The following is a 22,376-nucleotide window of genomic DNA, read 5'->3' as shown; positions in this document are numbered from 1 at the left end:
ACTCCAACAGTCACTCTCCTTTTACCTGTGTTTTGGTTTCTACCAACTCCTGAGAAAATAAAAGCACTTTGTTCACCAACTAACTGCTAACTTTGTCTGCTGTTGGTGTTGGGCGGGTACCATGCAGGGGCTTTACAAACTAGAGGTGTGCACACACCTCCGAGCCAAAAATAGTACAGGCTCCGTGCCGAAAAAAACAAACTGACAAATCACTGGTACACCGCAGGGCTCCAATTTTCACTTATCAATTGCAAACAGTGACATTTTGAGCACTCCTGCTCTTCATCAGACAAAGATCCAATGGATGGCACCTTCTTAAATCACATGATGCGCGTGACATGATGAGGTCACATGGGCATAGTTTCAAACAGGAATCAGAGAAAGAGTAAATAGCCCATTCCACATGTGTCTACATATATAAGAACATGTCTGTATGAAAATGATACACACTCTGCATAGAGTAGGTACTGAATATGTATAAAGATGAACTAATATATTTCATCTATGTATAAAAGATACATTTATTTAAGTCCTCCAAGAAGGAATGTATCTGTACAAAAAAAATGCAAAAGGAGGAAGACACTCAAACAGTAATCCCTAACCACTGCCGGGCTAATAGGCCGTCATCAGGTCCGGGAGATAACACTGAAGGGGTTTATCAGAGCTTTTTCACTGAAAACAGCTGCTTCCCCACAGCTGAAAACGAGGTCCATGAGAGCAGTGAGAGGGAACCAAAATTTTCACGTTGCAGACCTTGAGACAAAAACAATGAGCTGCAGTCTGGTGATAATTCAGAACAGCATCAAAATCAGCTTTATTGGTCAAGTATTGTTTGTGCATACAAGGAATTTGACTCACATACAAGCCAACCACTCTCGGAAGCTGCAATTCTCTTTTCACGTTATACATAATCCAAGTCATCCAATGTTAATACAAATATATTGATAAGAGCAGCTTTAAGTTAAGGTTTGCTGAAAGGTTAATCTGAGGATGATGTTCGGGGAGACACCACTTCAGCACTAAAGAGGTGCAGCACCTTTTTCTTTTGCTTTCAGAAAAGTAGAAAAACTTGCATATAGCACTTAACTGTGTGGTGCGGCATCACAAGCAGAAAGGCTGACCACAGACAGACACCAGCAGGCGCAAATGCTCAGTCGCCCATAAAAGCTCATCCGGTCGATGCGAGAAAAAAAAAAAAAATCAACAAAACTTAAGAGCTAGAATTTTGCAGGTGATATCTGTTCACAGCACCATGGAACACATTCTCTCAGCCCCTATCATAATAGTCAATTAAGCTTGGCTATGGGAAGCCTGGCTGAAAACTAGACCCCCGCCAAAGCTGCACAAGCTGTGTCTAATGTCAAAGGACCCTAATTAGATGCCCTTCTGTGGATAAATGGGTACATTCAAACATCCAATTAAGAGAGGGTGCGACACACTGCCACGAATACACTCCACAATGTGTAGACTGAGTTCACACACTCGCGCCGATACCAAGCTGCTTCAGCCCTGCTTATTTAGCGAGGTAACACTATGCTAATTAGCAGAGTGATCCTTGATAAAGCGCAATTGAGACCCCCGACTGCAATGCAATTTACCAACGTACCCCTTAGTTACACTGGTTATCTAACCTTGTGTACAAACAGATTGATGCAAAAGCTATGGGTACACATGGTGTGTTGAATAATCAGCTGCCTCTATGTGTCAGTTACCTTTGTGTTGATACAGTAAAGGAGTATATGTCCAAGATGTGTGCATATTACACTTTGCTTGGGTTTTACTGTGAATGACAGTGCTGGTGCATGAGGTAGAGAAGTAGCTGTAAAGAGACGAGGAGATGAGGATACGTAAAACAAGGAGGAGAGGAGAAGTGAGATTAACAAAGACAAAATAGGACAAGAAAACAGAGCAGGAGGAATGAGAAGGGGATAGAAACATAAGTTAAAAACTGGAGGGGAGAGCAGAGGAGAAGAGAGGAGAGGAGGAGGAGGAAAACTGGAGTCATAAAGCAAAGAACAAACAGAAGGAGAAAGCAGAGGAAGAGGAGGACCCATCTGGCTTATGAATCAGCGATAAGGAGGACGAACGGCACAGCAACCTTGGCTTATCTCTGAACAAACATGCTTCTCTTTCGAAAAGCCACAGGAACTTGGAAACAAACAAAACCAAAAATAAGAGCCTGTACACTCTGCTATGTGTGCAATGCGTTTAAACCCAAGCACACAGTCAGTGTGGGTCTAATTATTTTGGCTTTGATCCATATCCCCCATCAAAAAAGACTGAAATGGGAACATTATGCGATTGTGCAATACCTGGGCCTGCATCTCTTGTTCATTACCTGGGAATGGCTTCAGTGTGCTTGACATTCTGTTTGACATCAGTTCTCCACCACACAGTGGTAGCTTGATAGCTGAGGAAGCAAAGAGTGGTGAGGGAAATGTAAACTAAGGAGTAATCAAATCTGTTGAATGAGCTGGCATATTCCAGCGCTGGAGAGATAAGAGAATGTGCTGTGTTTATATCATGCTGTACCTCTAAGGTGAAATTCACATTTCATCTGGTGTGCACAAAGAAAAGCAATTTCGGGGGAAGCAGAATCTTGTCATGTTAAGGTGTGTTGTTACTTGGGCTCTGACTGAGAAATTTTCCAAGTGATGATCAGGTTAATTGTGTTTTCATGCAAAACAATATGTTCCTGCATGTGTTAAGTTGCTCTGAAATTCTTCATCTCGGTACAACATGGCGTATTGGTAGTGGAAGTGACAGGTGGTCTATTGTTCAATCGTGTCACCGTGTGTATTTCGGGAGCGGCTCTTCACTTCAGCGAATGCCATTGTGTTGTGTGATTATGTCCAATATGATCACATCACAACAGTCATAAACAACACAGTTAGATAATAACTGGAGTGGTGTGTAAAGCACTCGATAGGTTACCAACAACCATTTACTAACAACAACAAAAAGCTGCTCGGGTTATTCGGTTCCAGATCACCAGAGACTGAGTCACACACACGCGCGCACGTCCCTCGCCTGACGACAGATTTTCATCCAGTCCCGTTCTGTTCTGTTTAGCCACAACAAAGGGAAAACCGCTGCCTCATCCACCACTTGCCTCACCTCGCGGGCCAATGACCTTTCTGCTTTTGTTTTCGAGCGTCTCCTGCCTTCTGCTGAGAGGGTGGCTCTGGACAGGTCGTTTTACACTAAAATGGATCTGCGGGTGTTTGGAGTCAAAGTGACAAATCAACAAAGCCCAGCAGAGAAAGGATGTGTCAGACTGTTGTGTTCGCCAGGTTGAGTACGGACTGGTGGGGTTTGGAGCTGATCTGCGGTTAGCTGGATTTGTTCATTGCCAACAGCTGTTGTCTGAGAGAAAACAGACAACATCGACTGGCATGAATAAATGATAGAATTAGATAGTAATAATTTGTCAGTTCTGCTGATTTTATGTGCTGTATCTAAACCAAATAGGCCACAAACAAGTGCATAAAACAGCTTTATGTTGCAATATATATCCATCACAGTACAACAAATACTCTTTCTCAACAAGCTCGAGTAGATAATGGCAGTTGTATTTTACATGCAGAACTCCTTTTTCCTACACAAATGGTAGGCCAATGCCCAACTTCAATAGCGTGATAGATGAGGCCAAGGAGAGTAATTTGCAAGCAAGCTGTAGTTAGGCCAGTCTCCAAATGATAAAGACATCAATCGTAATACGATGAACGTGGCGGCTTTATCAATTCCTCTGCACGCATGACGGCCTATTCATCTATGAAGGTTAAATATCACCAGTGAACGAGAGTCAATACCGCAGAATTGATAATGGGCTTACTGTTGCCTGCCATTTCCATGGAAACAATGATTTCACACTACCTCCTGTGGTGGTGTGTCCATGTTTTTTTTTTTTTTTCTCCTCTCTCGTCTTTTCTGTAGTTTCTCAAGGGCATATTCGGAGGATGGGCGGGATAAAAGATAAAAAAGAAAACTAGTGTGAAGCTGGTACACTTTGTCATGATTTATTCAACAGGGGAAGCTTTCAGGTCAAAGGGAATACATCCTCACAATGTGCTCAGCTTCTGTGGGTGGTCTCTGCCTTGGACTTTTTAAATTATTAATATATGGCCCCTCCTGCGATGGACCACAGTCTACAGGTAACCAACACAGCACTGATTACAAATGCATGTGTTCCCAAGCACATGGACATACCTACGTATAAGTGCACTTGTTTTTAACAGCATGACACATTCATTTATTCATATCAGTCACAATATTTCTCCTTCCTCTGCACAAGCAACAATTCTCTCAATCTGCAAAAATAATACCCCATGTTGTATATTTAAGCATGACAGCCACACTATATAACACTATATACAGTCTATCTATCTCAAACCTTGTGCACTGCACTACATTTCAAACTGTAAACTATGTGTTATGACCCACTGGTGGATTGCAGTTAACAGCAGGGAGGCAAAGATGGTTAAAAGGATGCTGCGTGGAGGGTTATAGGTTAAGGAAAGTACGCACTAATACTAAAAAAAAGGACTGTGGTCAACTGCTTTAACTTGCACACCCTCCAAGTACTATAAATCTTTCAAGATTTCAGGTGATGAAATAAAAGGTTACAAAGCTCACACGTTTTCTGTGTTACAAAAACTGACCCCTGCCTCCTCAGTAAATAAAGTGTTGCATTATGTAAAAAAGAAGGTGATGAACCGAGGAACGTGACTATTGACAGCATGTGTATTGCATAGAACTGCTCTCATCTCCTCACTTCTCTCTTGCTATATTCTCCTCTTGTAGCGGCTTCTTATCCTGATTTGAAAGTTCCTTTAGCCACGGAGGGAGATGACGGGCAATGATCTTGTTGCATGATAATAACTCAATGTCCTCAAGGTTGTTTCCATGCTAAATGAGAGTCCATTTAATATCCCTTTACAGGATCTGGATTGGAACAAAATAAGATGTTGTGAATAAAGGAGAAATGATGCAACTGAATGTAACAGGATGCAGGCAAGAATTGGCCTTTGTAAATGGTCTTTTTACTGAGGCTAAGTGTACTAAAAGTACCAGTCACTTACAGCATGACACAATAAAGTGGAAATCCAGTAAAGTAGCAAAGTAGTAGCAATTCATAAAATAAGAGAATAAGATTCAGGCCGAGAAGCACCTAAAATGAAAAAGGAATAGGGCTGTTATAAGTGGAAGAAGCAGGTAGAGAGGAAGAAAAGAGCGAAATAAAAAAAAAAAATGTTAGAAAGGAAGACCTTGATGGCCTAGCGGGGTACCAAGGAAGATACAAAGATACAAGTAGCACCTCAACAAATGGGGGACTCCTTGACAGTGCTGTCATAAGGTAGGGCCGAACGTCAGGGAGAGGAAAAGGTTACACAAAGGGCACTTCTCTTGTTTGACTGTCTCGACAATCATCCTATAACATGATACCTGGACAGTTGCTCCTTTAAAGTGGCCGTGAATGGCCTTGTCACAGGAAGGAGCGCACAGCAAGACTCACACAAGTTCAACGAGGCATTACAGATCCGTGGCGGGTGTGAAATGGCACATTACAAAGTGTGGCACTGTATATAGGGGAGGCATAGGGGAGTGGGAGGAAAATAAAGGAGTGACAGATGAGCCCAGCAATTTCATTGTGTGTCATTTCACGTCCTGCTTGTTAAAAGTCGCTGGCTTTGTCGAGTCCCTTTTCTACTATTTTTTTAAAATGTTTCATTTGTCCTTGTGAGATGACTAAGTATGTCAAATATTGAAGGGGGAAATACCATGGCAATTATGAGACAAGATCGGTTTAGATATATCTGTATTTTCTTAACTGGCACAGAATATTTCATTTTAACGCACTTCCCTGAAGAACTGAGGCTGAAAGAAGCTTTGCAACTTCATAACCGCTTTGCAAATTGAACTTACAATGACTGTTTAAACTTATATCATAGACGTAAGAGCTTACACTTTTACAAACTTGTCAGGCATTTTCAAACACAGTGAAGCAAAACTTTGTGACTGTGTAATTACATCCCCCCACAATGTTTCGTTCTATGTTTTCACTGAGTGGCACCTAATTTAGATTTAATATCATAACGACTCAAAAAAAAATCGTAATTTACTCTAAGTAGCTTATTTTCTTTAAAACTATTTACTCAGTTTGAGTTATTATGTTGAATGGAAGTAACAGACATATTACCACCTAATATAACATAAGTTATTGGATCATGTGTGAAATATATAAACATATATCCATATTACTAAATTACTTTTCCTGGAAAAATTTTAACCAAATCTCAGGTGTGTGTGTGAGTGTGTTGTTTATTTCAACTGCAAATGAAAAGTCGTTTACTGGTTTTACATTTACTTTACGTTTTACTGCATAATTTAGTTTCTAAAGTAGCATCCAGTGTGAAAACCTAATACAGTGACGGACTGAAATCCGTAGCTCCTTTGTACAGAATGCAGGTCTGCATTAGAGGCTATACATTATATTATCAGTACACTGTGTTTAATCATATCATTATAATGTTAGTTGTGAAGCAGTTGTATTAGTCTGTGTAATGAATATACAAAGTGCTGATGATGACTTATCTTTGTCTTTCTGAAACTGTTCTATTTTGAGTTGAATTTTTTTTTTTAACTAGCCAGCAATGATACTATTCAAATATAATAACAGTCAAAAGACATTAAATACTTAATCATGTACTAATGTGAAAGAAGGAGTGTAGGTCCACACACACAACATGTAGGGGCAAGACCTTTCCTTTATCTCTGTTGGTATATGTTATACACCATCAACATGTCTGCAACATCACACACTAATTCTCTTTCTTTCTTTCTTTTTTTTTTTTTTGTTCTACACCACACAGGATTTACTGCCACAACCTCCCACTCCTGCAATCCAGTCATACCAAGACTGTCCTCCACTCCACCGTTCCAGTCTGTGTGAGTTATCACCTCATTTCCCCAAACAATTTCTGAGTGCAGTTTCAAAGTTCTTGAAAAGAGTAGCAGAAATGCTGTTGCTACCAGTACTATGGCAAAGACATCTGTTATGATTTACAAACTGTTGCCAAACAACAGCTTGTCTGGCACGCTATTGAATGTGAACAGAAAGCTATCCAACCTGCACCATGACCGTCCACGCTCACCCGTAGCATTTTTCAAAGCATACCACCTGTATCTGCTGCAGGTCTTGTAAGACCATCCAACACAGATCACTTTTCTGTGTGAAAATGAAGATGAAAAAAAAACAAAATTGTAAGTCAGCTAGCTCGTAAAAGCAATGCTGTTTTGCGGCCAAATTTCAGGATTCCTTTGCTCCTTTTCTCACTGCATTTGGGTTGAATGACCACAAACAAATTCTCAACCATCACATGTCTCCAAGAGGAAGAAACTCTTGGCAGATTTCAGTAGGGTGAGGTAAGAGATATTGAAATTCAAATCTTTTGAAATGCGGATACATGCACAAAGGACAAGCAAACAGACTGAAGCCTAATGAAATGCCATTGGAGCAGAGGTGGGAACTTCTCAGTCTCTTCTCTGCCAAACTTAGATTTCTCATTATCATTGGGAGACAGGAGTTCAAACCATTCAGCTCCAAATGAGACACTACTTTCTCTCTGTATCGTGAGCGGTTCAGTCAGCAGACATCCATCCAGGCCTGCATCAAGCCTCTTCAGTTTAGACCATGCAACATGTGCCCTAGCTACATTTGGCCATGTATATTGTTAAAGTAATGGGGAATAAAGGTTTGGTATTGGCTATGCAGGACGAGACACGCAAACCTCCTAGGAGTTGTGATGTGAGCAGAAAAGTCTGTGCTGCTGGAAATGCATGTCCTAAAGGATGCTACAGGGTGAAAGTTTGGCATATACCTAAAAGAGTAAAAGACACAGTATAGTTATATTTTACTAGATTTTTTTTTTTTTGCCAGTATGGGGAGCAAGCTGAATCTCTGGCAAAGGCCAATTCAATGTATTTTCAGTGGAATCAATTTTGGCCCTGCTTTCATGCTTGCACGCTAGTTCACAAAAGGGACGCAGCATAAAAGGCTGATTTACATTTTGCAATGCAATGCAAATTCCTTGTTAGTAAGTACCTTTACATTTTCAAATCAAAATGATGCTGACTGGGACTTTCACACTGTAAGCCAAAAGCTTCCATGATAAGCATTTTTATTGTACTGTTGTGTCACTGATTTATTTTTTATTTTTTATTTAGACCATTCCGCGCTCTTCCTCCAGTTTATCCCTCTGTGACACACATCCAGTGAGAGTACGGATTTTTATCAAAGAGCCGCACAGCCAACCGGGAGCAGCAAACCCAGGTTCAGGCAGGGTCTCACTGTCTTGCTCAAGGGACCTCAGACTGACACTGACACAGCAGCTGTTCACACTTCAGATCTTAATTTAACGGCAGCTCCAACTACCACACCATCCTCCCACCGGAAGGCACAAGCTCCAGTTTAAGAGACTAACCTGAGGTGGTGGGAGCCCTCCCGCACCAGGCGGACAGTCAGGTAACATGATCGTCCGTTTAGACGTGCTGCACTGACAGGAGGGGGAGGGATTAGACATGCTCCAGTTCCCGTTGAGGAAGATGTCTGTGACTGACTGATCTACGGTTGGAGTGAACCAATCCGATCCAGCGGAGGAACATGGTAACTTCCTGCAGGAAAGCAATGAGGGAAATATTTAGTATTGAATTGGTAATAATTGATCATCATATGCATAATATTCTCTCTTATCTTAACAGTTTTAACTAGCATGTGATAACAGTGATACGTCAGCAACATATTACATTGACCGGATATTGCACAGTTTACCATAGAAGGGGTTTCTTTTTTTACCAACTGAGTATAAACAACATGAGTCACAAGTAATACATTTCTAAAGACTGCTGGATAATACCTCTAAATTAGAAGATGTGTGGTTTTTGTTTGAAGAACTTAAGCACAGTCAGCCTCTCACTGCATTTATGATGCACAAGCATTTGTGAACTACGTGTGCCCAAAGCTCGGTAATAATTCCATTTCGTTCTTAGGTTTAAAAATGGCATTCATTATTCAACTTATTTCTGATCACGATGATCTGGAGAGCGTGTGAAAGGGCTAATCATTTATTGATCAAATTAGTTCTTAGAAATTGGCTTCCAAAATCACACAGAGCTGCTCTCTTTCCCAGTGCTCTGGGTTAGACGGCTTCTTCTTCTTTTCTTTCTTTTTTTTTTTTTTACTGCTTGTCCTGTTTCTACAGCAGGATTTTTTCGAAGCAGGCACAGACATGCTCAGACATGCATCAGACATATACACACACTGCGACTGCTAGCCACACATATACAGATTGCAATGTTTACCACTTAATAAGTACCACTTGGCATAAATACATGTGCGCCCTGGGGGACTATTATGTTTGGATGATTTCTTGTTTACGCTACCACTTACGGTATAGGGTTTCCGTCCATGCAGCGGGTCCCAAAGCCGGGGTTGTTCACCAAGGTTTCCGCCACCCGAGACACCTCCACATTATCTGGCCCATCATTGCTGTAAATATTAGAGATATAATTAATGTAAATACACATGCAAACATTTCAATGAGGAATAAAGGTTTGCGGTGTTATATCCCACAGTAGGCACATATCTCCTTCCACACAGCTGGGCTGATTTACCATAATAATCATCCGGACATTCAAAACAGAAATACTAAACAGAGTCTTGGTGATCATGACTGATGATCAGCTGAGATCTACTGTCATTCCATTGTGTGAGAGAGCACCAGAGTCTATCTTCAACAGCTGAATCGATTCACAGAATGACTTCTGCAGCCTGGATAATATCAAAATGCTTGATATTTGCAACCAAACATCTGTAAGGTTATGTGCCGTGTCGAGATTCACAAAGAGGCGACTGCCAACAGTCAATAACAGCTGAGATTACAGTACAATGAAGCAGAGTGGGTTGTGTCTCACTCTTGACCTCCATTCTTGGTTTCAATAGTGTCACATCATGCAGCATATTATTTGATATTTGAGGCCTTTATATTCAGTCAGTGACATACTGCTACCCAGAAGAACAATGTTTTTGGAGTTTGTGATAAATGACAAGGAATACAGTAGTTCTACTGAATCAACGAGTTTGAGTGACAAAAATCTGACTTTTTTTTTTTTTTGTTTGGAATACGATCGAACGCCACAACTGGGTAAGACTTTACAAGTCTTCTAATCTTTCTCCCGTCACAACTGATTAAGATTTTACAAGTTGTCTAATCTGTCTTCCACACTGGCAAAGCACAGGAGTTTAGATGGCCATTAATCTTAAACATATCTTGACTTCCAAGAAGGCCTGAAAGGAAATGAGAAATTTGCACTGGGGGATCGGATGTGGTGCATTTCAAGTAAATACTCGATAGCAGTGCTGCATGCTGCTGGAGTTAGCTTAATCAACAGTGAGAGAAAAATCATTGCGTTTACCAACCGTTTTCTTTGGCCCAAGAGTCAAAACATGAATTCCCAAAACACAACTGACTGTAAAAACCACCAAGTGGTGAGATGTGTACTTTTTCTCTATGGCTTGAGCACAGCTCTGCCCTGAGGTGTATTCTTGTGCAAGCACATACTGATATGAGCCTGTTCAAGATTCTGTGTACAGTACAGACTCTTCACAGCCTTTCATCATTATCTGAGTGTCCTGTACATATCTAAGGCCTGAGTCTCAGTTAAACAATCTTCCCTTTCCAATTTCCTCCTCATTACTAACCACACACACTCTGCCCTTTATCTCATGGGTGCTGTGGGAGTTAAAATACAGTGTTTCTTATAGACCATCGTGATGGCTTTCTGCCAACAGTGGCCACAGCCCAGCCAACCATTTGGATTAATACAGTGTTCATTGTCTCATTCAGAGGCGTCTCCATGAAGGTCATGCGGTCATTTCCTTGGCCACCAGTGAGTGCAATTCAAGTGGTCTGATTGTAAAAATGGATTATGTGCAGCCATCTGTTTTGCAATTAACAATGGCTGGGTTACCACGTTATTCAAGATAATAAAACTATTGGATAGTTCCAAAATGAAGACTTGTGCATATATGCAGAAACAGTGGAACTAATGAATAGTTCATCTAGTCAAAATGAAACATCACAGAGATAAGAATTGAGACAATAACAGAAGAAAGTCAAATGAAGGCTACATAATAATATGGGAATAACAAGAAAATGAAACCAAAGAGTGTGTTTTTGATCTGTTATTTGGAGTTTAAATATCACCTTCCAAATTCTGATATACCCCCCACCCCCAACAAAAAAAAAGTAAATTCAACAGATCAAAAAGTAAAAATATAAAGGGTATATTATTGCCACTGCTATACATTACACACTAGTGAGCAGAGTCCAAAGCCCCTTGAATTTCTAAATTAGATCAATCATTATCTTTAATCACCCTAAGCTAAAATGGATCATTGCCATTTATAGGGTATATAGTACAACAATGCTCCTCTGAATGGACTGGATGGATGAAAATGGATGAAAAGGCACACTACTTTTAATCACACAGTCATCAGCAGGTAGGAAGCTTTAAAGTCACTCAAGAGAAGACAATGTTTAGTAATTGGCCAAAGGGAGTGTCATAAAAATTAAGAACTCTGCTGTCTGAAAATGTATCACACAAGAATAGTTCCCAAGGAAACTGAATGTGCGGTTCATGTTTTGAATATGAGGCAATGTGACAAAGTCTGTTGAGGAGTTGGCTCTGAAATCCCACAAATGAATTGTGAGCCCTTGCTTGTGAGCCAGGATTTTATTCCTATTTGTTGCATGCTGTACTTAACTGGCATACAGAAGAGAATGTAAACAGGTAATTTACTCTCATAGGTTAAATCACTTGTAGTCTCAGGACAGGCTGCAAAGGAGATTTTTTTTCCACAGCATGACGTAAAGGTCTTATCATTCTCGATGAAATTATCTTCAATGGATAGCAGCATGCCTTCTAGGATGTTGCTACATAATATTCTTGTGTCCATATTAGTTATTAGGCTGTCACTAGTTGGTAGCAAACTAGTTCTGGGTTTTTGGTCCTGTGTGGCTAGATGTTTGTTGCTAATGACACTTCATATACACCATGCAGGGGTCACAGCAGAGAATGTGACATCAGATAGACTGCGTTTGAATGTTTTAGCACCATGGACAGAGGCAGAGTATGTTGACTGTTTCAGCAACACAGACAATGGCAGAGTATGTTGACTGTTTCAGAACCACGGACAGAGGCAGACTATTTTAAATGTTTCAGCACCACAGACAGAGAGTGGCAGGGCAGGTTGAATTTGTATGTTTCAGCACTGTGAGAAGAGATGAAGACTTGTACTTAAATGTTTCAGTTCCAGTAATGGCATGAGAACAGAGCAAAGCCTCTTCAGTGAATAATTGTTCCAAGTGTGATGAATCATTTTTTTTCTAGCTTCAGCTTCATGGTAGGAAAAAAAGTCATCACTACCAAATGTGATAGCACCAGTGTCCTCATTTAGCTGCATGTAAATGTGTGATAATTGTTGGTAGGTATATGTGATGGTGAGTTGTCCAGCAAGGTCACTGTTAGTTAGTTACTGAAGTGATATTGTGTGGATTTAACCAAATACATGAATGAAACATACCTAGGTATACATTTAGATATATACAAGAATATACAATTATATATATATATCACCATGCTGCAGGCAAAAGAACTGGAATTAAAGTTTGTTGTCTCTGTGGACTAAAGTATGTTGCATCTATTAGATCCTGTCAAACAAAAGTATCTAAATATGTCAACAAACACAAAAGGTGTAGCGTTTCACTCTGACCAAGAGTTAAGATTCTATCTTAAATAAACCAGTATCATGCGAGGCTACAATTAATTGTATTTTGACATCTTTAGAGTGAATTTCTGCAAAGTGCTGTCAGGGGAAATGAAATATCTGCAAGTTCAATAAGCAACTACAGCTTCGTGTCAAAAGAACAGCCAGTATCAAGATTTGTACGATAGTTTGGACAGATGCTGTAAGCCATGATGCATTTTAGAGCACATTTGGCATTTTTACAGCACTTTTGTTGTTACAGAGAGGGATAAATCACTTTGCAGCAACTTACTGGTGTGAATATGTATAAGACTGGAAAAAACATTGTATGTAACATTTTGGCAAAGTGTCATATAAAGTCAATGTACATATATAGCAAGTTATTCTGTCTTAGTTGTTTATTACTAAGAGCTATACTTAAAAAGGTGAGATTCTTTAAAAAAAAAAAAAAAATATGTGTCGTTTTTTTTTCCATGTTATGTAACTACATCCTCTGCAGTAAGTCTAGTTTGTTGTCAGTGGCTGTTGAAGTCCACCACGGCTGTGCCTTGTCACCATTATATCTGTGATTTTCAATGACAGAAAATCAAGTTGCAGCCAAGGAAAGCACGGTGTCCAGATTAATGACCTCAGCAATGTAAAAATCTCTTGGCAATCAAAAAACACGAGCAGTACTGTGACATCCTTGTCTTTTGATTTTCTGTCACTGAAGTGACAAACTTTCTTGTAGGGTTGAAGTTTATTGTTCATTTTCTCAGCCATATTTGCAACAATAACTACACAGTTCTTCTTCAAATTATTCACACACCCTCCACCTCTGATAACAACAGAGGATTCTTCTGGAATTCTCCGTTGGATTCCAACAGAAAAATCTTGTTGTTTGTGGGTAATAGCAAGAATATAACAACCAAAAGTTTCAACCTCTATATGAGTTTAACACTGTAAATATTAAATTTTTCTGTCACCAGTAAAGGAGGTATTAAAACATGTGCTGAATTGTTAGTAATCCCACAAGTCTGACATCTCATTTAAAGCTGCATCATCACATGGTTACCTGTAAAATGTGGTCTGAGGCAGATCATACATCCAGGGCTGCAGCTCCAGATTGGGATATTCAGTGAAAGGCGGGACGATGAGTGAGAAGATGAGAGACAGGCACACAAAAACGGCCGGCAAGACCACCTGGGAGGACAGTAACGAGTTTTAAGTCAAAATATCTCATCAAAGCATCCTGCTCCATTTGGAAAATTCTTTTGATGTTACAGAGTGAAATGTTACAGATATCAATAAAAAATGCAAAAGATTTCAATAAAATCATGGGTATTTTTTCAGTTGGGTAACTGCCACAGTACCACAGATTGAAAAAAAACGTAACACAATGTGACAAACAAACTGAACGGAACTATTTTAGTATTCTCAACTGCACTTTCAAGGCACATTTCTGGACACTAGTGCAAAAAGGATTAATAAAGGAATTTAGATTAAAACTCGTCTACCTTCAAATCTTCATTCCATCATGGGTTTTTAGTGCACAAGTCATACAGTATGTTCTTTTTTTTTATGAAAACAAGCTGTGATCATTTAATGGCCCATGTAATGTTATAAGATACAGTGACAGTAAGAATTGAGTCAATAACAGTGATTAGGAAGGATACAATTATTGCTGGCCTCCTTTAAACTGAAAAAAAAAAAAGAAAAGTAAAACACTATGTGGTCCACGCAGGTTGTCAGCGCGGGTGATACAGATGCATGTTTATGTGTGTAAAGCATGAAAGGACAAGATTCAGTGCGAGATCAATTTCATCACTCCCCTCCCCGAGCCCCCTTACTGTCATTACGTGCTACAAAATGACTGATGCAATCAACAATAAAGCAGGACCACTGCGATAATGTGTGCACATTAATATGCTCCCCACCAACTTGTTTGGGCTCTTCTGCATGCTTTATGAGTTTGATTAAACACTTCCAACACTGCCACCACCATCTGGCCACTCAGATATAATTAGTTTCTTGCTATTCTCTTGTCTTTTGTGTTTTTTTTTTTTTTGTTTTTTTTTAAACCAGACGCTGCCACGCTTCCCTTGTCCCACGCACCCCCCATCCCAACCCCACCATCCAATCCTCTTTTCTCTGTTATGTAATTCTCTTTTCATGTCATTGTTAAAGCTGACAAAAAGGTCAGTTGGAAAAAAATGCAAGATATCTTTAATGTTTAATCACTTGTAGGTTGGAACGCATCCACACAGCTAGGGAGAGGTTTGCGTACACTTGATTAATTGCAGGGCATGCAATTTGCCAGGCCAATTCAAGATGCTACAATTGAAAATCCTAAATTTACTGCATGGCCATGGAAGTGTGCTTGGAAGAAAGATAAAGAGCAGCAATGAGACCGAAAAGCTTAATGACAGACTGCAAAAGAAAGAACGATTCTTTTTTTTTGCTGCACTCTCTCACTCTCTCTCTCTCTCTCTCAACGGTAATTGCAGGTGACAGCTGGTACTTCTTCCATTGAGAGAGATCTGCAAAAAAACAGGGAGAAGTCATTATGCTCACAAAGCCAAAGCACTCCCATGAACAATGCATGAGTTTATGGCATTCTCAAGTTTAGCGGGGATTTAAAGAGGAGGACGGGATTACATGCAAAACGGGTATAAACAAGAAAACACGATTAAGATGAGTTTTATTTTCTGCAAAGTCAAGCACCTCGTTAGATTGAGTTTGTTTCCTCAACAAACATTTCTGTCTTTGCAGTTGCGTTTGTGAATAATAGCATTATTGCCGCATCTTGTGTAAAAGTGGATAATAGCATCACCTTGAATATTTTTACTGAAGTGTTAATGTGTTTTTTTCTTGTTACAGCATTCAGACAAAATATAGCAAACAGTCAGTAAAACTGTTGTTATCTCCAGTGGAAACATTCTATCTACAGCAAACAAAAAGAATACAGAAACTTAAATACAAAGGAACACTTCACGAGCCATGCTGTAGTGACAATTAGATACGAAAACAGACAGACAGATTCTGAATTACAGAATGTGCATCGTCTCCTGTTTAACAGAACAGGGTGTTGTAAGTAAGTTCACCGCGAAACCTTCAAGTCATCCACCGCCACGTGACCAATAGCTGCTTCTCCCTTACTCTGACATTGCCAAGACTCGCCTGTCCCCAACTTTCATCCCCATAAATCACTCCTTTTGTGTTACATGCCATAATCTCTTTTATATTCTCCTAACCGCTTGTATTCGAGGAGATTACCTCACCACACAATCATATCTGCTGACAATGGGAGCTGTTGACATGATGAGGGTGGGGGGGCTGGGGGGGGGCCTTTAGCCAAATGAATAAAGAGGAAGAGGTAGGAGGTGCGCCCTTGCAGACAATGTGCACCCTTGTACGTACACACTCGCACCCTTATCCTTCCATCCTGCTCTGCGTCCCCACTAAAGAGGGACGTCCAAGATTGACAGTGACTAATGGGGATTGGTACTGCAGCAAATTACAAGAACAACCCATACCCCTCACAAAGGTTAAACACTGCTCACGCTCTCTCTCTCTCTCTCTCTTGCTCTCTCTTTTTCTCTCTCTGAATGCTGCAATTCAGCCATTTTCAGGTATGATTATTTCATGCACCATGGCAGCTGTCATAACTGATGGCATTACATGATATTTACATACATTGTGAATGTAGGCGAGAGGCTGGTACACGGGTGTCAACACAATTTAAGTCAGAAAGCACTTTTTCAAACTTGGGGAAAAAAACTACTCCTTGAACTTGCTACTTACAGAAATTGGTTTTGACTTGTTTAAATTACGTCTGTTTATTGAGTTTGACTTTTGAAATTATGTTTATGAGGAACAAAATAATATAGACGTATATTTAATGGGCTAATAGCAGTCTGTCATCGCTGTAATTGTTACGCGATCACTTTTAATACATAGCTAATGAAAACACATGATTAGCACAGAGTAAAATGAAAGAAAACCTAATCGTGGGTGTCACTTTGCTTTTCTGGTGCCAATCACAGCGATCAGGTAAAACTGACGGTCCTCTCGCTGAAAACACCTTTCATTAACATACTTCACACACAGATGTATAAACAGCCTTTTTGGCAACACCAAGACATGACACCGCGTTCAAGTACAAAGGAGAGGCTGAAAAAAAAAAAATTCTGCTCCTTCATATTGACACATTTCTGCTCACACAAAGTAATTGATGGAAAATGCAAAATCCTCAATAAACGCATGTTCATACCGGCTTCAGGCTCGTTTGTCCCCCAAGTATTCTTGGATATAACACATGGCGTCCTTTGGGAGGCAGAGATGGTTATTGTATGTGCAGTTTATTGACAGCGTGTTACATCATTCTGGTCACTGCTCTTCACATTTTTCTAACTGTTTTCGCTTTCATGCTGCCTTCTGTGTCGATTTCTTCTCCAACAAGTTAAATTCCGACCGCTGACTCCATCAAGATGGATGACATGACTTTTCCCTCCAGATCTGAAATTAGCTTACTCTATCACATATGTCATTAACTGATTTTGAAAGCCAACATGTATTTCATACAATCCTGCCTTGATCCTCCCATGCACCCCTCCTAGTACAACCCTTCAATTCATCAATATGACAGACTGAGGCCATTACCTGGGCAATGAGTCCCTTGCGGCTCCTCCGGGCGTGGTGGAAGCGCTTGATAAAGAGCGCCAGGAACTGCTTCCTGATCAGCTGCCACCCGGTGATGACCGTGGATCCCCTCCCACTGACACTGGCGTTCCTCTTTAAGTCTGCAATGGACATTAACCCACCGTGTTATTTATCATCTATGCATATGTAAAAGCCCCGCTGAGTACGCTTTCCAGCACAGCTAATGGGCTCAAATCAAATATAACTTGAGTGTTAAACCTGCCAGTTGCACCTGCTCATTCCTCCGACGTTCCAGCGTTCTTTTTGTTTTTCTTTTAAAAACACATCATAAATTTGGAAATGCTATTTGGGCATGACTCAGGAAGAAAAAGGTAATAAACAAGGGCTCTGTAGACACCTTGGTTTTATGTCTCCCACTCTCCAAGAATAGTGTTAGTGAAAAAAGAAGCGTTATATTTTCACAGTAGTCATTAAGATAATAAAACATATTCTGATAGAAAACCATTTTTCATGATGAGAGACATTGTATGAAAGTGAATTTCTTTCATACGGGCAAAATTGAAAAGGTGAAAAGACAGGTTAGATAAAACTGTATGGATTGGATGGGAATTCTGCTTGAAAATTACTCATTCTGAAGACGGAGCTCTTGTTTATCCCTCTTTTCAAAATGGCTACTGAGGTGAAACAGTCAAATTAAATCCAAACTAAATGAAGTTAATAACTGAAGAATAAACGGTGTGCAAAAAAAAAAAAAAAAACTGACATTTGCTTGCATGAGAGTCTGCATTAAAGATGAAATACAGTACGCACCTTCCACTTTTCTTTTAAATCTTTCCTTTTTGTCTGCATGAGAAACAGGAAGGAACAAGACTCAAGCAGGAGTAATAGTTCATTTGACTAAATTTCTATTTAAAATACAAGAACACCCACTGATATTACTGATCACTTAACTTTCTGCATTGTTAAATACATTCAAAAATTAAATTTAAATCGAGCCTCCTTGTGTGAAGAATTCAGAAAGACTTGCCAGTCATTCCAGAGACTTGACCTGGTGCAGCGTGGACGCTGGCGATGCTGTTCCGCTTGGATTCGCGGGAGCTTCTCTTGCAGTCTCTCTCCAACGGCTCCTTTGTTGCTGTGGGAATACAAATAAGATATGTTGTTTTGGCCTGACCCAATTTAGGGTTATAAATAACAATACGAATAGCTACCTGCCCTTTACACTGCCATGTTATTGCCTGTAAAAGCGCAAACCCAGGTGTTTTTAGAAACGTGAAGGAATCCGTTTTTTTGAGATAAACTGAAATGTGTTTTTTCATGATGGATACAAACACAGAGGTTGGAAATAATGCAGTTTCACGCTTTATCAGCTGAGGTCAATCAATAAGAAATAATAGTTAGAAAACACCATATCATTTTATTGAGATTGTACTCAATATGTCAGACAAAATTACATAAGCTCAAGAAAAATTACTTTTACCTGAAAGTCACTTGCAAATATTGACACTGCTGCGATGGAGGCTCGACCTAATACAGTGTCATTAAATAACACCGTCTGCCTCAAAAGAAAAGTCAGGCGTGTAACTTTAGTTAATTCCACAATACATCAGAGTATTGTGGAGTGTGTGAACAATGATGGGAAATGTAGTTCAGAAAAGAAGATGTTAATGTTTAAAGAGGAATATGACTAGTGACTGTGACTTCACACGGTGTATACGTTTTTGTTTTTGTGTTTTGTGTTTGTGATTATTAAGCTTACTTTGTATTTCTGTGTCCACTCCGGTATCTTCTGCCACCTTCAGAAATATCTGCGAAAACAATTTTTTTTTTTTTATGAGTATCTCATCTTATGACAGCCACTGTATGTTTTCCATCACCTTATAAACATTCAGACAAGCAGGATGAGTACAAGCCGATGATACTGCAGTCAGTGTGTGTTATTCAGGCTGCCGTTGTGGCTAGATGTTTGACCTACCCACCTAACATAAGTGCACACAGATCTGATGCAGATTATCGAGTCAAGTTCCTGCTTAGAATCAGACCGGGGTTGCGCATCCGCAGAGACCCGAACCTTTACTTGAACACCTGCCAATCGGCCTCTCTCAGAGATGTGTCCTCCTTGACTTCATTTATTAATTCAGGCCATATGTCAGAATAAATAAATCTCCCTATTTGTGAAAAATTACCAAGTGACTTTTTCTTATTTCATTCTGCTGTGCGCGTTAAGCTCCATTTCAACATCTGCCCTCGAAAAACGTCTCCGCACACTTCAGGGAGACCGGAGAGAGAGTAATTTTCTTTTCTTTTCTTTTTTTTTGTGGCTATTTTATGCTTTGTGATGGACAGACAGGAAATGTAAGGAGAGAGTCGGGGGAATGATGTGCAGCACATGGGACTCGCTGCTCGGGGCATTTGAGCCCATGTGGCAACGTGCCCTAACACAACCGTTCGGCTAGCAGGTCGCCCCGAGAGCGCGTGGTGAATTATTTCAGTCAAAACTACATAAAATAGAATTACTGACATCATATAACAATCAGAAATACAGCTGCTTGAAAAAACTTTTCATTACAATGACCAAATGAAATCTTGTTATACGTCTAACTTTAGTGAAGCAAACTTTCTCAGCCCTTGTTTATGAGAGAATCATATGGAGAATCGCTGTGTGTTTCGGTTGAAGTGTAGTTGGACTTCAAAAGAAAACATGGATGGGTGAAATAACCTTGTCTTGTCTCAATTTTAGATACTCAAAAGGAATTATTCACATTGCCTGCAGGCCGTGAGGATCTGAGTCATGTCTGAGTTACATGAAGAGCATTTTCAGTTTTATTGTCCGAGATTCGTCTCCATACCAAACACCATGCGTGAGTAATCTGCTTACCGGAAATAAGAGTTTACTGTATGTATAATGACAACAACAACAATACTACAGCCACTATTACTGCTGCTACCAGAGGGTCATTGCTTATGGGGGAAGTTTATTTGATAGCAAGGCTATCAGTTTTACAAATAAGTTAAAATATGCAACTGAAAGTAAGATGGCCTTTTCCAGAATGTCGATGATATTCAGTTATAACCAAATGTGGCCACTTTGCAAGAAACAGGTCATTTATGTAAGTTAGGAAGCTCTAGCTTTAAATATCTGAGGAATTCACCTCCCTTGTCTAGTTGCAGACATCACTGTGAAAACCATCTATTTTCAAATAGGCAAATTATCATGAGCTGGGAGAAAAACCCTATTTTTTCAGCTTTGTGACAATGCCTTCTTTTTTTTTTAGCTTAGCCACAGGTTTTTTATGGTCTATTCATCTTAAGACATAGGAATTTTTTTTTCTCAATCTCTCCAGGTACAATAAGTCCTTCAGCTTTTCAGAAAATTTTAAAATCATGAAATTCTCCTGGTTTTCTTTGGAGAGCAAAGATGTGTTTTCATCATGAAGTTCTTTTGTGCATCATAGCAAACAAGAACAGAAAATATGTCATAAACATGATGCAAAAAGCTGAAATATGCATAGTGTAAAATCTAGCAGAGATTAGAGCCACTGTGTAGGAGAAATTTCTAAACAGGCTGATCACATGAGGTCTATTTCTATTTACTTATTTGATGCTCATTCTAATTTCATTAAACACAAAATGTATTTGTTTTAGAATTAGGCTCAAGAGGAGCTCTGGTTCACAGTGTGCTTCAATCACTGAAACACGTCGCGCAGTAAAGTCTACAGATGCTGTGACATTTATCTGAGACTGAAACAACTTTGAAGGGAAAAACAGCAATAACTAAAATAAGAAATCGTTTTACATACATTGCAGACATTTTGACTTGTCAAAGAGGGAATTGCAATAACTTGGCTCTGGGACTGATTATATATTACATATATTGGATTTCACAGTTTTTAGGTTGTTACATAAAACATAATGTTGCTTTTCACAGTGCTACCATTTAGCAGACTGGCATAAATTATGATGAAAACACTTGAAATCTGTCCACAATAACTTTGCTTACTTATAGACTCTGAGAAGCAGACAAAGAAGTTTGGCATAAAGGGAAATTGCAGCAATAACAAAAGGAAAAGAATAAAAACAAAGCCAACTTTGTCTGCATTTGTACTTTTATGTTTTGTTATGTGTATGTAACTTGGCAGTCTATCTATATGTGTGCGTGCTTGTATCTGTAGTAAGGTTGTCAATCCCACGCTCAGTGTACCTCCTCCAGCGTGGTGTCAGAGATGCCGTAGCTGGTCAGGCCGAGGTCAGCAATGGCCAGGTCGAGCTCTTGGAAGAGCAGCTCAAAGGTCCCATCTCTGGCCCCACCATAGGGCAGTATGTAGTTGATCTCCTGACCGATGCTCTCCAAGAAGACTGCCTCAGGGACATGGCGTCGCACAAGCTGACCCACAGCTGTCAAATCTGCCAGACGAATAGCAGCAGAAGAACTCACAATACAAGGGATGGCAAGACTGCACGCACACATACAACAGACCCTTGCGGAAAAACATATCTCCATCCCTGTTTTTATCCATCCATCATCATTTTAGAGAAAATTATTTGCTGGAGTGATATAACAGGGAAAGAGTTCAAGCGCAACCACAACTACTGGCTGCAAAGAAATACAATATGTAAATGACTACATCTAGAGAAACTTCACTGAAAATCTTTTAGAAACCTATGTGTAACATTCGGGACGACACCATACCTGATGCTCTGACCTTTGAACATACTGAAACACATCGGTGGACATAATTCTCCTGCCTCATCCATTCTGAAGCCGGGTCTTAGTGAGAATCAATCAGGACAGTGTTGCAGAATGCACTGCATCCGTTATTGATCCAGAACCTCTCATACATAATTACTGCAGCTTAACAACCAACAGTTTGGTGCTTTATGAAGAAGTAAATGGATCTGCTTCACACAT

General features: G+C 39.9%; 1 protein-coding gene across 1 annotated transcript in view; it reads right to left on the bottom strand.

Annotated features, from left to right (window-relative positions):
- LOC111231607 (ATP-binding cassette sub-family A member 1-like) overlaps positions 1–22,376 on the bottom strand; it is a 146,165-nt gene that overhangs the window by 52,121 nt on the left and 71,668 nt on the right. Inside the window, exons 25-32 of the mRNA XM_022758766.1 lie at positions 21,669–21,871; positions 19,227–19,275; positions 18,495–18,602; positions 18,278–18,310; positions 17,468–17,607; positions 13,881–14,008; positions 9,449–9,547; positions 8,484–8,673 (exon numbers count right to left, since the gene is read on the bottom strand). Coding sequence (XP_022614487.1) covers positions 8,484–8,673; positions 9,449–9,547; positions 13,881–14,008; positions 17,468–17,607; positions 18,278–18,310; positions 18,495–18,602; positions 19,227–19,275; positions 21,669–21,871 — 950 coding nt within the window. The remainder of the gene's footprint in view (positions 1–8,483; positions 8,674–9,448; positions 9,548–13,880; positions 14,009–17,467; positions 17,608–18,277; positions 18,311–18,494; positions 18,603–19,226; positions 19,276–21,668; positions 21,872–22,376) is intronic.

The sequence above is a fragment of the Seriola dumerili genome, unplaced genomic scaffold (genome assembly GCF_002260705.1).
Source record: "Seriola dumerili isolate Sdu_G_001 unplaced genomic scaffold, Sdu_1.0 BDQW01000309.1, whole genome shotgun sequence".
NCBI classification, from domain to species: domain Eukaryota; kingdom Metazoa; phylum Chordata; class Actinopteri; order Carangiformes; family Carangidae; genus Seriola; species Seriola dumerili.
The sequence above is the reverse complement of the archived record's forward strand: the minus strand, read 5'-3'. Positions and strand labels throughout refer to the sequence as shown.